Source organism: Leucoraja erinacea, chromosome 4, assembly GCF_028641065.1.
Source record: "Leucoraja erinacea ecotype New England chromosome 4, Leri_hhj_1, whole genome shotgun sequence".
Classification (NCBI taxonomy): Eukaryota; Metazoa; Chordata; class Chondrichthyes; order Rajiformes; family Rajidae; genus Leucoraja; species Leucoraja erinaceus.
The window spans coordinates 82402074-82419421 of NC_073380.1; the positions used below are offsets into that span (position 1 = coordinate 82402074).

Consider the following 17348-nt stretch of genomic DNA (forward strand, 5'->3'; position numbering starts at 1 on the left):
TTTGGGGATGGTGAGTTCCCTTGGACCAGGACAGCACAAGGAGTGGGGTCCTTGTGTGCGAGTGTACCTGGGTCAGGGGCTGAGCGCGAGGTCCCTGCGTTAAGGGATTACTCAGTTTGGAGCAGTGCCCTGGGTATTCCTGCGTATCATGAGACAAGGAAGATTGAAGAGATGCTGAATCCCTCTCAACCAACCCCCCCCCATCACCCCCCCCCCCCCCCCCCCCCCCCCCACCCTCCCCATTCCCACACCGCTGGCAAACCTCGACTGCTGCTGTCCAGGAGTAGTGAAACACTGCAGACCTGCTGAGAACCACAAGGTTCCTCCTCACGCGGTTCCTGCTCCCCCACACCTTGATACCTGGAAAAGTGAAGGAATGCATTGAACTCATCGGAAGTTCGGAAGTCATTGTTATGAAGGGCATAGCCAGAGACAACATGAAAAACCACACTGGCCGTCCTATCCTGAGAGTTGCACCTCAGACCAAACCTCGACTTTCTGAGATCTGATTTTCGTCAGTCTTCAGCCATTCAGTCAAGCCATGGCTGATCTACTTTATCCCCACTAGCTCCATACCCCCAATTTCACCCAGACTCCACCAGATTCTGCCTTCAGTGAAGTGACTGAGCTTCTGCAGTGTGTACAAGAGAGTATCCAATGTCACTGCCCTTTTGGTTGAAGACATTTCTCCTCATCTTTGCCCTGAATAATAGCTTCTTACTTGAGATTGACCTCTGAAGCTAGACACCCCAGGATGTCCCATCCAACATCCTCCCATGAAAGAACTCTGTTTCAATGAGACTTCCCATTCTTCTAAAGTGTTGGTTTCAGCTCTCCACATGGAAGAACCCCTGGTATAGATCTAGTGGACACTCACTTTATTCCCTCCATTGTATGTCTACCTGTCTGTGGGTAGACTAGTCCTGCACGGTTATCCACATGTGGCCCAACAAGATGCCAATATAATTGGAGCAGAATGACTCTAAACCTGCAACTCCAACCCTATTGTTAATGCACCATTCTCCTTCTTAACTACTGCATTTAAAACCCTGAAGAAGGGTCTCGACCCGAAACGTCACCCATTCCTTCTCTCCAGAGATGCCGCCTGACCCGCTGAGTCACTCCAGCATTTTGTGTCTACCTTACATTTAAAACCCTGTTGACTTCAGACGGGAATGTTGAACTGGTCACCATCTCTCTTCTAGTTTCCTCAGTGTCCCCCACAAGCTCATCATCAGCTCCCAAGCCATAGTCCGAGACAGAACTCCACATACCTTCCCCCAGGGTGTTATAAATGATGTTGTCATCGATGTTAAGGCCATCTGTTCCAAATACCCCAATGGCAGGAGAAAATCCACTGTGTATAGCACAGCCCTGAATGTAGGATTCATTTCTTTCGACCTGGGAGAGAACATTCCAGTTAATGCCAGGAATAAATTCCTAATGTCATGAAACAAAACGCAGCAAATTTCTTTCCAGGAAGGTGTTTTCTCACTCTCTCCCCCTCCACTATGTGATCAGCCTTGCCATTGTTGAGTGGATCCCTCTGCCCACTCTCTCAATGGATGACAGGACGTTTCTGCAGAGGGTAGTGAGGGGAGCAGAGAGGATCATTAGCGTCTCCCTACCCTCGGTACAATAACTGTTCCAGAGCCGCTGCCTGAAAAAAGCACTGAGCATAGCAAAGGACAGACTGCACCCCCTCCACACACATCTGGATCTCCTGCCATCAGGCAAGAGATACCGTAGCATCAAAGCCCGGACAACCAGACTGCTAAACAGCTTCCTGCCACAGGCTGTGAGGCTGCTAAACAGTCACTCCACCTGATTCTGCTGCTTTTTGCACTGACAATTTAATAACTCTGGCACTGGCCACTTAAATCAGCTGCCCTGGACAATTTATGACTGTTTTTACTTGTATTTTAATGTTGCTGTTTTTTACCTGCACTTTTTAACTATTCGTACTGTTATATCAGGGACTGGATTGTTTTTATTGTTTTTATTTATGTGTGAAATGTTTAAGTTTTATGTGCGATGCTCCGGTATTCCCTGGGAAACATCTTCTCATTTTGCACTGTACAACTGTTGCTTTGCAAGATGACAATAAAGGTTGATTGATTGATTGATTGATTGATTGATTGATTGATTGATTGATTGATTGATTGATTGATGATCTGGGGGTCACACCCACAGGTGGGCAGAATCTTGCAGCCTGCACCCCAGGCAGTAGGAGCAGCTCAACGACCAGTGGGCAGGGCATCAGTCTCAGCCAGGGATGGGGGCTTGCCATCCGGTGGACTTGTGTCGGAGCAGCGGGTGCCTCTAAAATCCTTCCCAATGTAGATCAAGAAACAAAACACTCCCAGTGTTAGAAATCGGAGATAAAAGAAAGATATGTTGGGGTTACACAGCTGGTTAGCAGCATCTGAGACGGGATGTGTCCTCTGGTCTCTGTATTTCATCGGTTGATACCACCCTTGCTGGGACTGGGGCAAAGTGTTTGCCACCCAGGGGAGGTGTCTATGCTCAGAACCCGCAGGCTGCCGTCCCCTGCACCCTCTCACCCGACGGTTGAAGGAAGAACACACGGTATTAGCATGGGAACTGTCACCCTGCCATACTCAGCACACCTATACACCTCATCACCCCTCACATCGACCTCCTCATGAGAAGCAGCTGGGGCCAAAGCATCAGGCAAGGGTAAAGTGTGTTGAGTGATTGACTGTGTGTAAGGGCATCTGGTGCAAGCACCCTGGCCAGCATGCAGGGGAATCCTCTGCAAATACTCTGGGTTTCATGCAGGGAATCTCGTGCGAGAATTCTGGACTGTAACAAATGCTTTGTCCAATTTCCCAACTTTCACATTTAGGAAAGCTTTTCATTAGGGAGCATGAACAGAAAAAAACAGAAAAGTGTCACAATTCCTAGCACAAACCTGGCCGAGGTTGAGAAAGGCCACAGAGTAGCGTGGGTCGAAGTAATCGATGTAACCCATCTGGCCACTGTGGTAGAATTCAACATCCTTTATTCTGGCGTAACCTAGGCAACAATCACAAATTACGAACCTTTATTATATCACTAAAGGTTGATTCCTTCCATCAACCTGCAAATTGATTCCAATAGGGTGTTCCTTGGGCTGGGATGAAAAAGGAAGGTGACAATTTAAGGGCCTGTCCCACTTGGGCGTCATTTGCCCGTCACGCATGTGCGCGTCGTGACGCTAAATGATGTCGCGTAAATGACACGCAAATAACTCCCAAGTGGGACAGGCCCTTTAACTGATAGGAGGAAGGATCTTAATCTACATCAGGTTAGGGCACCAGCCACACCCTAGTGCAGCGGGAGCGCTGACACGGGTGAGGGGCAGCACCGGGGGGTGGCCCACTGGGCGAAGGGTGACACCAAGGGAGGGGCACCCTGCCAGGCCATGGGCGGCAGCATAGGCAGGGTGACATTCTTGCTGTGTGGTTTTATTATTCTTCAAACCACTGTTTTTATGCGGTTCAACCTGCTTGCCTTGTGACGTTGTCTGGAACATTAATCCCAGGTTTGTTTTAACAGGCAGGAACTGCAGCATGAATCCCACTGCTCTCCAAGGCCCTGGACCACCTTCCTCCCCTCTCCCAGGATTCCTCCTGAAATTTAGCCCACAGGACCATCCCAAACAGCAGCACCCTCCTTTCCCAGGGGATTGGAGACCAGCGGTGACCTCACCCCCAACGCTACTCGGCCTCATGACAGGACAACACCTACTGACAACAGCTACCACACAGGTCAACCTCCCTCCATATAACCCCTCTCACTCTTGTGCAGAGTCTCTGTGCAGCTTTCCATGGAAGAAAGGAACAAGAGCAGGGATACCTTTGACCTCAAAGTCGTTGTAGAAGAAGGAACTGATCAACACACGGGCCCCGAACTTCTGCTCCTGCCAGTTGTCTTGATCGTCCCCCACAATCCTGATGTTTCGACTCAGGAGGCCAACATCTGCTGCCAGGCTGTAGCGCCGGGCTCCTCCATTCACTTCATGTGTCTCCACTGGAATAAGAACAAACTCCAGTCACTGGCGCCCGGACCCAAAACAGCTGCGGATGCAGCCCACACACAGTCTTTGGGCTCAGAGCCCAGCTGCGGGGGTCCCGGCTGTGGGGGTCCCGGCTGCGGGGATCACCGTCCCGGTATGCGGGGCCCGTGCCCACGGCCTGGTGTGAGGTCTGTGCCCGCAGGTGGGACAAGGGGTTTACGCCCACAGCCGGAAGGTAATATGTGGTTCGTCTAAGCCCATCCCATTTGCCAGCACATCTGCCTCTAAACCAGTGGTTCCCAACGTGGGGCATACGCCCCACAGGGGGGCAATTTGATTTTTAAGGGGGGCAATTGAGCGCGACTGAGGAGGTCTGGGTCCAAATTTTCGATTTTTATTTTTTTGGATTTTCCATCAGGTAAACATATGTAGTTTATGTTTCAGATGTTATTTTGAGTAAATAATTTTTTGGGGGTAAAAAAGGTCTTTATTGTGTAGTTATTACATAATCACCGCGCCATCGCTCTTCATGCACGTCGCACGAAGCGCGCGAGGTCATGGGAGAACCTTATTTATTGAATTGGATTTAGAAATGCGATTCAAAGAGCTTTTGCTAAGTTACCCTTATAATATCTATTTCCTCCGTTTTCTCTCAAGGGAAAGCAAGGGGGGGGCATCAGGATTTTAGAGGTGATTAGGTGGGGCATGGCCAAAAAAAGGTTGGGAACCACTGCTCTAAACCTTTCCTATCAATAAACTGGACCAAATGTCTTAAACGTTATAATTGTACCCACCTCCACCACTTTCTCCGACAGCCAGTTCAACATACCCACCACGCTGTGTAGAAAGTTTGCTCCCCAGGTCCCCTATACAGCTCCCCTCCCCACCTCTAATTTGTGGTCTTTAGAGGTTTCTGATGAAAGGGGTAGGGCAGGTCTAAGGAGGAGGAGAAATCTCTTGTAATCCCAAGGTTTCCAGGCGATGATATCCCCAGGAAAGTCAGTGGGGAGTTCAGGAGGAAATTCCTTCTTGGGGGTGGGGGGTAATCTGGGATTTGCGCTCACAGTCAGGAATCAAGAGAAGAGGGGATTCAGGAAAAGGAGGGAAGGGGGAGAGTAGTGGAATGGGGATGGGAGAAGGGACAGGAGATGCTGATTGAGTTGAATGGACTGCCCTATTTCCTATATAGTACATAATTGCGTGTATGTCCCAGCCATCCCTCGTAATGTTCCCAGCCCCGTGCGGTGCCTGGCATGGAGGTAGGTGTCGTGTGACCAGTGCACTCACCCAAGTGTGTGAAGGAGAGAGGCTGATTCAGCAGCAGAGTTCTACCATCCAGCGAGACGGAGCGTATGGTCCGAGACTCCGACTGCTTGGCATCGCGGCTGGTGCTCGTCACCAGGATCCGATCACCCTCCTGCCGGAGAGAACAAAATGTTTGCTGCATCAGCACAAGTGCACAGCCCCAGGTAACCCAGAGACTGGGATGGAGCAGAGATGTACGGACCTCTGACCCCTGATCATCAGCTCAGCCCGAAGTTTGTGGATCACAGGTCCTCCACTGTGGAGGAGAAGGGGGAAGAGAGAAGGGGGTAGAGTCAATCTGGGCCCTGGGAGCAAAGAAGGGAGGAGGGAGAGTGGGCCTGAGTCTGGGGGTGGAGGAGGAAGCGGAGTGGGGTTTAGAGTAGGTTTGGGCCCTAGGAGTGGAGAGGGAAAGTGGGGTAGTATCTATGGATGGAGATTGAGGAGGATTGGGGAGTGAGGAGAAGGGAGTCGAGTAGATCTGGGCTCGGGGAACAAAGGAGAGAGAAGTGAGAGTGGGTCTGAGTCTGGGGATAGCGAGGAAGGGGTGTAGGGAGTGGAGTAGATTTGGGCCCTGGGAGTGGAGGGAGGAGGGGAGTGGGATCTTGAGGGCCGGTGGAGAGTCTACTTGCTCTGATGATGATTGACATGTGGTGACCACGATGCAGAGCAAGATCCCACAACAATTCATAGTGACCAGGTGAAGTGGGAACACTGGTGAAAGGCCCTGCTCTTCCTCCATGTCACCTGTGAGAGTTCATGGTGCTCCCACTTGCCATCGATCAGACAGATGGTGCCTTTGACGGTACTGCACTACCTTCCCCCAGTCTCTGCCTGGAGTCTACTTGCCTTCTCTACACCACCCCTACGCATTCCCCCTCCATACCCGGATACTGTACCTCTCCCCCCCAACCCTCCTCCCCCTCTACCAGCCCAATGCTCAGACCCACTCCCCCCTCTGCAGTCCCCTTCCATACCCAGATGCAAGACCTCTCCCCCCCCCCTCCCCCCCCTCCCTCCAACCCCAATGCTCAGACCAGACTCTCCACTCATCCTTTGTGCCCAGGCCCACACTCCTGCCCACCTCCCCCAGGGCTCAGCCCTGTTCTACCATCCCGGAGACGAGTCCCATTCCCCTCGTCAGCTGCTGTGGGCTGAGGAAGTTCCCAGTGGCCCGAGTCGATCTCCCTGACCGTACCTGCCAATCGACGGTGGCTGCCAGTGTCAGGTTGAGGGAGCCCGCCGGTGCTGTGACACCCAGCTTGGTCCTGTAGAGCAGGTGGGGAATCCCATGAAGCTCCAGTCCTCCAAACACACCTGCAGAACCGGAGAGAAGCAACGACAGTGAGCTCCGGCTCCAGAACTTCAGAACAAGCGGCTCCCGTGTTCAACACTAGGCCCCCCGATGAGAATGGGTCACAGGACGGAGAAGGGGGCTGCAGCCACACCAGAGCTCAGTAATCGTGTGTAGATTCAGATTCAGATTCAACTTTAATTGTCATTGTCAGTGTACAGTACAGAGACAACGAAATGCATTTAGCATCTCTCTGGAAGAGCGACATAGCACATGATTTGAATAAATATTTACATTAGCATATATACAGACATAGTGTTTTTCCTGTGGGAGGAGTGTCCGTGGGGGGGGGGTGATTGGTAGTCACCGAGGTACGTTGTTGAGTAGAGTGACAGCCGCCGGGAAGAAGCTGTTCCTCGACCTGCTGGTTCGGCAACGGAGAGACCTGTAGTGCCTCCCGGATGGTAGGAGGGTAAACAGTCCATGGTTGGGGTGAGAGCAGTCCTTGGCGATGCTGAGCGCTCTCCGCAGACAACGCTTGCTTTGGACAGACTCAATCCCAGCTCCTCCCAGGCACTGCGTTACCCAGAGGATCAAAGGAGCTTTGCTGCAATTCCATAGATCACCAGGTTACACAGAAAAGCTGGAGAAACTCAGCGGGTGCAGCAGCATCTATGGAGCGAAGGAAATAGGCAACGTTTCGGGCCGAAACCCTTCTTCAGACGGTTACCCATAGATCACCAGTATGCTCTCAGCTAGAGTTCAAGAAGGAACTGCAGATGCTGGAAAATCAAAGGTACGCAAGAAAATGCTGGAGATACTCAGCATGTGCAGCAGAATCTATGGAGCGAAGGAAATAGGTAACGTTTCGGCCCGAAACGTTACCTATTTCCTTCGCTCCATAGATGCTGCTGCACCCGCTGAGTTTTTCCTGCTCTCAGCGAGAGACTAGTGGGCCAACTTTCTTCACCCCAGCAGAAAGATATTTAGTTTAGTTTAGAGATACAGCGCGGAAACAGGCCCTTTGGCCCACCGGGTCCGCAATGACCAGCGATCCCCGCACATTAACACTATCCTACACCCAGTGGGGCTAATTTTTATATTTACCAAGCCAATTAACCTACAAACCTGTACGTCTTTGGAGTGTGGGAAGATCTCGGAGAAAACCGAAGATCGCGGAGAAAACCCACGCAGATCACGGGGAGAACGCACAAACTCCGTACAGACAGCACCCATAGTCAGGATCGAATCGGGGTCTCCGGCGCTTAGAATGGACTGTCCCAGAGGTTTGTGGAGGCTGCCATCATTCATTCAGGATAATAAGGGAACGATGGAGGGATATGGAGCAAAGGTAAGAATATGGCGATCGTTCGACCGCAGGTCGGGAAACGTCGAGAGGCTAAATGGACCGGTGCTCCTGTTTCTGTGCTCACAGGACGTGGCTGGACGACTCGAATAAAATGGGAGGGCAGCTGAGGGAGGAGCGTTGATGGGACGTGTTTTGATGTGCTACTGAATTAACTCACCCAGCACCTTCGAACCCTGATTGGGCCCGTTTGGTAAAGGCCAATCCGGGGTCTTGTGGTCTCCTCGCAAAACGATCAACAGCTCTCCTCGGAACGGTTCCTCCAGCGTGCCAGCGATGAACCTGCCCCCCTGTCAGAAACACCAAGAGCACACTTTAGACTTAGTCCACACTGACCAGTGATCACCAGGTACATTAACACCATCCTTCACACTAGGGACAATTTACAATTTAACCAATGCCAATTAACCTGCAAACCTGTGCGTTTTTGGAATGTGGGTGGAAAAACCGGAGCACCCGGAGAAAACCCACACAGTTACAGGGAGAAGGTACAAACTCCGTACAGGCAGCACCCATAATCAGGATCAGCCCAGGTCTCTGGCACTGTAAAGCAGCAACTCTGCTGCTGTGCCACTGTGCCGCCCCCTAACACGTCTCACGCACTGCTCTAGCACAAGGCTGGAAGCAGTAGCATTCGCAGGCTGTAGTCTAACATAGAAACATAGAAACATAGAAATTGGGTGCAGGAGTAGGCCATTCGGCCCTTCGAGCCTGCATCGCCATTCAATATGATCATGGCTGATCATCCAACTCAGTATCCCGTACCTGCCTTCTCTCCATACCCCCTGATCCCTTTAACCAGAAGGGCAACATCTACCTCCCTCTTAAATATAGCCAATGAACTGGCCTCAACTACCCTCTGTGGCAGAGAGTTCCAGAGTCTAGCTCCACTAACTCACTCCTTCTCTCTCGCATCATCCCCCCCCCCCCCCCCCCCCCCCCCCCCCCCCCGTCCAATCCCACTACGTCTCAGATCCTTTACACATCAATGGCCCACCTCATCCAAACCCACTCTCAGACGATGGACGCGTCAGTGTCTCACCAAGTCTAAACCCCCTCTCCCTCAGACCACGTACACAGGAATATCCCACCCCATCCAATCCCACTCTCAGACAGTGCACACCTGTCCCATCCATCTAATCCCGCTCTCCCCTCACAGATCCACCATCCCACACACTTTACCACCCACACATTCAGTTTCTCAGAATATCTTGGGTTCCTGGACTCAGCACAAGGAGCTGCCTTTTTGTTATTCCATCTCTGCCTCTGTCCTCTGCCCACTCCCCCCCCCCCCCCCCCTCCCCCCCCCCCTCCCCCTCCCCCATCACCACCACCACCACACTGAGTGCCCGACGTCCACTGGTAAGCAGCCAGCTCCCCCATTGTTAAGTGTGTGTTACCTGGATGGAGATGTAGGTAGCATTGAGGACAATGTTCATGTATGACGATGAGTTGGAGCCCGACGTTTCATTCAGGTCCTTAATTTCCAAGGTGCCATATATGGTGAGTTTGTAAAGTGATGGGATCATTATGTCAATCAGAAGCCACACCCCTGCATTACAGACGTATTGAAAAAGTAACCATCAACTTCCAATTCATCTCTTGGTCATAAAAACATCACAAAACTTAAATTTATCAAAACATAATTATTTAGAGAGAACCTGCATCTGATCAACTGTCTTTAAACTGCCCCTAATGTTAATGAATCCTAACCCCCAGGAACCTTCTTAAACCATGAGGTTCCTGGCATTAGGAGGCCTTTACTAAGTTCATAGGTTATTGGAGCAGAATTAGGCCATTCGGCCCACCATTCAATCACAGCTGATCTATCTTTCCCTCTCAACCCCATTCTCCTGCCCTCTCCCCATAACCCCTGACACCTGTACTAATCAAGTATCTATCAAGCTCCTCCTCAAAAAATCCATTGACTTGGCCTCCACATCCTTCTGAACTGAACTTCTGACTAGTGACCTCTTGTGGTGAGATTATTTGGACCAGCTCCTACCTTTGGCTACAACCACGCTGTCACCTTCTGTGGGAACCATGAAGTTGTTTTCCGGAGAGGATTCCCAGAAGGAAGAGTTTGACCACAAACTAGAAAAGAAGACATTTCAGAGTGAGAGGAGCCTGTGCTTTACACAACTGGTAACCAACAGCACAGGTTAAATGCTGAGATTTTGAACATAGGTGTGAGGATCAGCATCTGAGGGAGTAGAATTAACCAAATTCAACAAAGAGTCAATGAGGCAGAGGTAATTCTTTCTGCAGAATGATCGGTGGACAACAATGCTGCAGTAAAACACTGTTTATTCTATTTATCACCAGACTGTAGCCAGTGAAGGCAGGCTTGCATAGACTGAGTGACTAGGACTGTGCTTAGGGTTCAGGGTATTTTGGCTGGGCTCGAAAGGTTGGATTTAGGGAGGATATTTGTCCTGGCTGAGGAGTGGAGGACTCTGGCTCACAGGATGTGACTGAAATGTTAAAGGCGATTTCCGAGGAACACATCTTATACAATGCATGGTAGATGCCTGGAAGAGACTACCAGGGCAGGTGGTGGCAGCAAATATGACAGTGACACTTAAGAGGTGTTTAGGCACATATACATGCAGGGAATAGAGGAATACAGACTATGTACAGGTAGGTGGGATTAGTTTTATTTGGCCTCATAGTTGGTGTAAACTTTGTATGTCAAAGGGCCTGTCCTGTGCCGTACTGTTCTATATTCTAGTTAGGATTAAGAGAATTTTATTTTACCCAGTGTATGTAGAACTTTTAGAATTTTGTGGTTAATTAGTTGAATTTAGAGGTTGATAGATTTCTAGATGGAGAAATACGAGGTTTGGGCAGGAAAATGCAGCTGTGGGAGAAAATCAGGAATTATCCCAATAAAGGGTCTACAGGCTCGAAGGGCCGAATGGCTGAACACTGCTCCTGGTTCTACTATTATTGATAGGGTGGGTGACACAGTGTCGCTGTTGGTATAGTCGCTGGCTCATAGCTATGGAAACCCAGGTTCAACCCTGACCTTGTCTATCTGTGTGGAGTTTGCACTTCTCCCGGAGATCGCTTGGGCTTCCCCTGGGGGCTCCAGTTTCGTCCTGCAGTCCAAAGACATGAGGCTAGAGGGTTAACTTTCTGTTGTAAATTGTCCCTTAGTGCATGTGCAAGTGAATGGGGGGCTCTGAGAGGGAGTTGATGGAAATGTGGGGAGAACAGGTTACAGGGAAATCAGTGGGGATGGATGGGCTTGATGACAGCTTGATAGATCCAGCATGGACTAAATCTGCTGAAAGGCCTCCTATATTGTAACACACATGAAACTCAATGCATGAGGTGGTTATCTACATCCCACAGCCGGAGGTGAAGCATGCGTTACCTGTATTGGGAGGTTGAGTGGATAAATGTTTCTGGCGGAGGCGACCCACACTTCTGATAAAAGCAGCGGAATACACGAAGGTGGATGTTTATATTGACCATTGTTGGGTCCAGACTCGCCCAATGAGGGGAACCCTTTTCTGAAACTGGAACATTGCGCATTTTAGCTTCACAACAAACGACGGGAATAAAAAGAACACTGAGTGAAACCAATAAAAATGTTGAGACTGTAAATGCATTCTTCTTTACCATTAAATAACTTCTACACGTGTTCAGTGGAGAGAGAGCACACTGACTGATTACAGCATTACAACTCGGTTCTGTAAAGTGAACACCCAACAATGAAGGAGGCTGCAGAAAGAGGCAGACATTGCCCAGCCCATTATTAATATCGACCTACATCATTGAAGGAATGTACAGGAGTGCAATCTCAAGGCAGCTGATATCTCAAAGACCCACACCACTCTGGCCATGCTCTTTATTCACTTTTTTTTATTGTTATCATGGAAAGGAGCCTACGAACCGTTACCTCTAGGTTCAAGAGCAGCCTTTTCCCATCAACTGTTATTTCCAATCAACAACTGTACATACTTTGGTTGCATTATCATAGTCTGGTTTACCCAGTGTAACTGATAATTGATGATGGATTTATTTGTTGTGGTGCTGCATTTAGTATTACTGTAAAGCTGCAGCAAGAAAACATTTCATTCCTTCAGTCCTGGGTGGATATGACAATCAAACACTCTTGACGAGATAGACACAAAATGCTGGAGTAACAGTGGGACAGGCAGCATCTCTGGAGAGAGGGAATCGGTGACGTTTCAGGTCGAGACCCTTCTTCAGACTGAAGAATTCCTTCTCGCCACAGAAGCTGCCTGTCCCACTGGATTACTCCAGCATTGGTGTGTCTACCTTTGGTGTAAACTAGCATCTGCAGTTCCTTCCTACACTCGTGACTTGATTCTTGAAATAATGGCTGACCTCTCTCTAAATGGAATCAGTTTTTGACAGCGGCAGTACCACTGACGATCCCTAGGTGTCATGTGTGAGCCACTGTACAAGGTGGATCATGAGCAAGAAGCTGCTCTCCAGACCTCCAGCCCAGGATACAATTCCACTAAAAAGGAGCTGGCTCCCAGTTTTCCCTTTTTAACACAAAAATAAAACAGGATGGGAGCTCAACTGGGAGATTAGGAATAGTGTTAGATCCAAGAGAGAGATATATCAATTGTCTCAATAAACAAAAGCATTGAACTGAGGATAATTTAGAACTCAGTCGAGGACTAAATGGCCTGTCCCACTTTGCGATTTTTTCGACGACTGCGAGCGTCAGTGACTGACACCCGTAGTTGCCCTAAAAACCATCAAGTTGTACGACATACATGCTGACGTATGCTGTCCTGCGGGTGACGCCCGGTTAGGGTTAGCTTAACCCTAACCCTAGCCCTAGCCCGAACCTTAACCCATACCGGGTGTCACTCGCAGAACAGTACACGTCAGCGTGTGACAGGGCGCACGACATGATAAGACACCCAGATGTCACCTGAAGATTTTGAACATTCCAAAATCCAGGGGCGGCAGGGAGACACCGCGCGTCACTACATGCGTCACGCCGTATCACGCCCCGACCACGCCGCGACAAGTGGTACAGGCCCTTAATGATTCAATAAGGAGAAATAGAGATTAGAGTAAGCTTGCAGAGAACATAAAGGCTGACAGTAAAAACTATGGGTATGTGAAGAAAACAGATTAGTGAAGGCAAATTTACCTTCAAAAACAGGAGAACATAAAATGGCCGAGAAAAGGAATGCAGAATAACTGAATAAATAGTTTGGGTCAGTCTACAGAAAGAAGGACATTATAAATCCCAGGAATGTTGGGGTAAGTTAAGATCTAGTGAGAGGAAAGACCTGAATGAAATAGTTTGGAAGTAGTGTTCAGGAAATTGACGGGATTAATTCCAGTCTTACCTCTAGGGTCTAAAGAAGGGTTGCCACCCGAAACACCACCCATCCTTTTTCTCCAGAGATGCTGCTTGACCCACTGTTACTCTAGCCCTTTGTGTCTACATGGAGGTCAGTGACAGATTCAGACAAAGTATGGTAATCAAAGCCTCATGCTTGAATTGGGTCACCCACGGGTTGCAGAGTTACCCCCAACACCCAGGCACAGCCCCTCTACCCTGGGGTCCCTCGTGTGAACAGCTCTGTCCCATTGGCTCTACAGCCTCCTCCTGTGCCCATCCCACCAGGCCAGGCGGCACCTGGGATACACGTTACTCTGCTGACCAACACCGCTCCCGATCTTACCCAGGTAGTACAAGGTCATGTTGTCTGTGTCGAAGTACCAGTCACCATTCTGGTTGTGGGCCCCATCCAGGGGCTGTAGGGAGGCATTCCGGTGCAGATCAGTGACCTGGACATGGTCAGGGTGCTGAGTGAAGTTGTGGGACACAACCACATGGTCGCCCTCCTGCAAAACAACACGGGAGCATTACTGACCTCACCGTGACCTGGGCATGAGCTACCCTCTCATTCCCGATATCTAATGCAAGCTGCCCTCATCCCACCCCCCAACCCCCGCCTCAAACGGACACACGAGCTGCTTTCTCGCCCGCAACTTCACATGTGGGCTGGCCTCTCACCCCCCCAAGCGGACATGCGAGTTGCCCTCATGCCCAAAAACCTCATGACTTGCCCTCTCGCTCCCCTCCACACACGTGACACGCCCACTGCCCCATCAACCTCACACATGACTTGCCCTCTCGCTCCCCTCCACACACGTGACACGCCCACTGCCCCATCAACCTCACGCATGACTTGCTCCCTCATCTCCTGACATCACCTCACCCTCAATCTCACACATCACAAGCCCTTTCAGCCCTATCCTCACCCCAAGGCTGCGAACTAGGACAAAGGGTCGGTTATTGGTTTTATTTTTAGGCCAACAGTCCTTGGAGACCCCTGTCCCAGGGTGAGAGTTACCTCAGGGACTGATTGGGAAGGAGAATGTTCCTTTGGCACAGTGTCAGCCAAGCTCGTAACAAATTAGAAAACTATATCACCCCTTCCCTCCCTTTGACCCACTAAGTCCATGCCAAACCCCAATTACCCAGATACACTGATTCTATTTTTTTTCTCGTAACATTCCCATCAATTTTCCTTTGATTCTGCCACTCACCAACACACTAGGTGTTGATGAATTGATTGAAACACTGAGCAGCAGGAAGGCATTTCCATGCCTGCCACATGCCGACTCTGCTAGCTAGCTGCCCGGCATCCCTCCCATCCCAGCTTGGTACCTCTTTAGTGCCTTTGACTGTACAGCATTCCCTCAGCTCAACACTGGAGGGTTAGCATCAGCTTTACGTTCTGGTCTTTAAAGTACGACATGAAGCCCTGTCCTTGAGGTCCTTCTTGTTGACTGGGTTGAACCACTAAATCTCCCTCTCCCACCCACCCTACCCTGGGTGACCCACTCAAACTTCTCTAAATGGTGTGCTAATACTGAGCTCTCGATCAAAGTCTTGCCAGTACCGTGAAATGATAGAAGGTGGCTCTATAGGAGATCTCGGTGATGTGATCAACCCGCTTGAAATGCCAACTAATGGTTTGATTGTTGGGTACGAGGGCCATCCAGCCTGAGCCAGAGGTTCGAAGGTGTGGCAGGAATGAAAGAGCACTGAATCCTGCATCAAAACATAAGGAAATCCTGGATCAGCATATCATGTTGATTCATAAACCATGCAATACATCCCACCTATCTCCCTCGCTCAACTGTTATGTTGCACCACAGTTTAGTTTGGGAACAGTTCTGACAAAGACAGTAAAAAAATGTAGAATCCATCACACGGACCAGACTCCCCACCACTGATTCTCTCCACACTGCATCAGATCAGCAGCCAACATAATCATGGAGCTTTCATATCCTGGCCATTGCCTTTTCTTCTTTCTCCCATCAAGCAGAACGTCTAGAAGCTTGAAAGTGTCCTCCACCAGACTCAGGAATAGCTTCTTCCTATCTGTTCTCAAGCTTCTGAACTGTCTCTCCATAAGCTAGGGTACAGTCTGGATCTTTCAAACTACCTCATTGCAGATATTGGACTTTTTGCCGGAACTGTTACACTACAATGCTCACAACTGTACTACACACTCTGGCATTTCACACTGCCCATGTTTGGCTTGATTGTATTAATGTATTGTATAATCTGGTTTGATTGGAAAGGACACATTTCATTGTATCTCAGTACATGTGACAATAATCCTAACCTCAGACTACAACTGAAGCCATTTGCTTGGAAAGGTTGGCTGACAGTTGCAGCACCCACTGTGCAGAGAATCTGCATAATACCCGAGCTGGGAGGGAGAAGGGCATTTCCCTGTGATGGACAGCTCTGTATTGGCTCCGTTTTTCTTATCCTTTTGTACGTCTAGCTTGCTGGGCATGTCCTACCATTAACAGCTTATTGCACAAACTAAGCAGCTTAACATGCTTTTTTTTAAATAATTGTATTTATTAGAAGTACAGTACATTACAATAGTACAAGCCACATATATCCTATTACATTTATTGTATCCCTTCATTTTTTAAGCTTTAAAGCGAGAGAGAAATAAAGAAAGTAAAGAAAGTGAGAGAGAGTTGTGTTAGTGTGAAAGCGTGATCAAAAAGAAAAACCAGTTAAACAAAGAGTTAGGGAAAAAAGTTAAGAAATAGGCCATAGAAACAAAAGAAAAAAAAGAAACAAAAGCTCTATTATGAAAACTGCGTGGTAAGGGGGTTACCAGATCCTGACACCATTTCATTTTTAAAGTACTGTTGCACCTTATACTTGTAATAAGTCGATAAATGCAGACCACGTCTTTTGGAAGTGGTCTGATTTGCCTGCAAGGAGGAGTCTCATATCTTCCAGGTGTAATGTTTCAAATATATTGGTATAGGAGCATTTTTCCAGAATTTAAGTATAAGCTTTTTTCCCGTTATTAACCCGTAATTAAATAGATTATTTTGAAACACATTTAGTTCATGGGCTGCCTTCGATTGTTCCAAAGATAATCCATTCTGCTTTTGGTATCAATTTTATTTTAAATAATTTTGTGAAGATTTCAAACATTTCAGTCCAAAATGTTTGAATTTTTATACAAAAAACAAATGAGTGCGCTATAGTAGCTTCTTGAGATAGGCATTTATCACAAATAGGTGAGGCGTTAGGATAAACTAGCAGCTTAACATGCTGAGCGAAAAAAGCAAACTGACGTTCGGGCGGTAGCCCGACTTCGGAGCTGTGGCGGCATTCCGACTTCCGAGCTGTGGCGGCGTTCCGGCGGCCCGACTTCGGGGGTGTGGCGGCGTTCCGGCGGCGGCGACCCGACTTCGGAGGCTCGGCCGCGGGCCCAGTGGACGACATCGTCGGGAGCTCACAGGTCACAGGTTGGTGACCTGTTCTTCCGGAGCTCCCGCAACAACAGCTGCGTCCGCTGGACTGGAGGGTGGCAGCTTCAACCATCCCGGGCTGCGGAGTTTGAACCGGCCCGTTCGCGGAGCTCGGATTCAGCCGCGGGACTGACATTACTTACCATCGCCCGGCGGGGTCACAACATCGGAAGCTTGGATCACCTCAGCGCAGAGGGAGAACAAGGAGGGAAGAGCCAAAGACTAAGACTTTTGCCTTCCACCAGTGAGGAGGTGCCTGGTGGATGTTAAATTTGTGTTTATTGTGTGTTTTTGTTATTTTTATTATATGTATGACTGCAAGGCATGAAATTTTGTTCAGACCGAAAGGTCTGAATGACAATAAAGGATACTTTGACTTGAATTCAGTGGGTTAGGCAGCATCTATGCAGGGAAATGGATGGACAAGGTTTCGGGTCAGGACCCTTCCTCAGACCTATATCGTGCTGCAACTATTGCAATGAGGCCATTTTGACTATCCTATCACAGACATTCTGTTTGTTCCACAGTTCTTTCCATAACTTCCCTCTTACTGAAAA

At 49.1% G+C, this 17348-nt stretch overlaps 1 protein-coding gene across 1 annotated transcript in view; it reads right to left on the reverse strand.

Annotated features, from left to right (window-relative positions):
* LOC129696063 (fibrocystin-L-like) overlaps positions 1–17348 on the reverse strand; it is a 168801-nt gene that overhangs the window by 40345 nt on the left and 111108 nt on the right. The window contains exons 54-65 of the mRNA XM_055633470.1: positions 14898–15072; positions 13671–13833; positions 11363–11528; positions 9989–10077; positions 9384–9535; positions 8144–8273; positions 6522–6640; positions 5309–5438; positions 3862–4035; positions 2936–3039; positions 1275–1401; positions 263–360 (exon numbers count right to left, since the gene is read on the reverse strand). Coding sequence (XP_055489445.1) covers positions 263–360; positions 1275–1401; positions 2936–3039; positions 3862–4035; positions 5309–5438; positions 6522–6640; positions 8144–8273; positions 9384–9535; positions 9989–10077; positions 11363–11528; positions 13671–13833; positions 14898–15072 — 1627 coding nt within the window. The remainder of the gene's footprint in view (positions 1–262; positions 361–1274; positions 1402–2935; positions 3040–3861; positions 4036–5308; positions 5439–6521; positions 6641–8143; positions 8274–9383; positions 9536–9988; positions 10078–11362; positions 11529–13670; positions 13834–14897; positions 15073–17348) is intronic.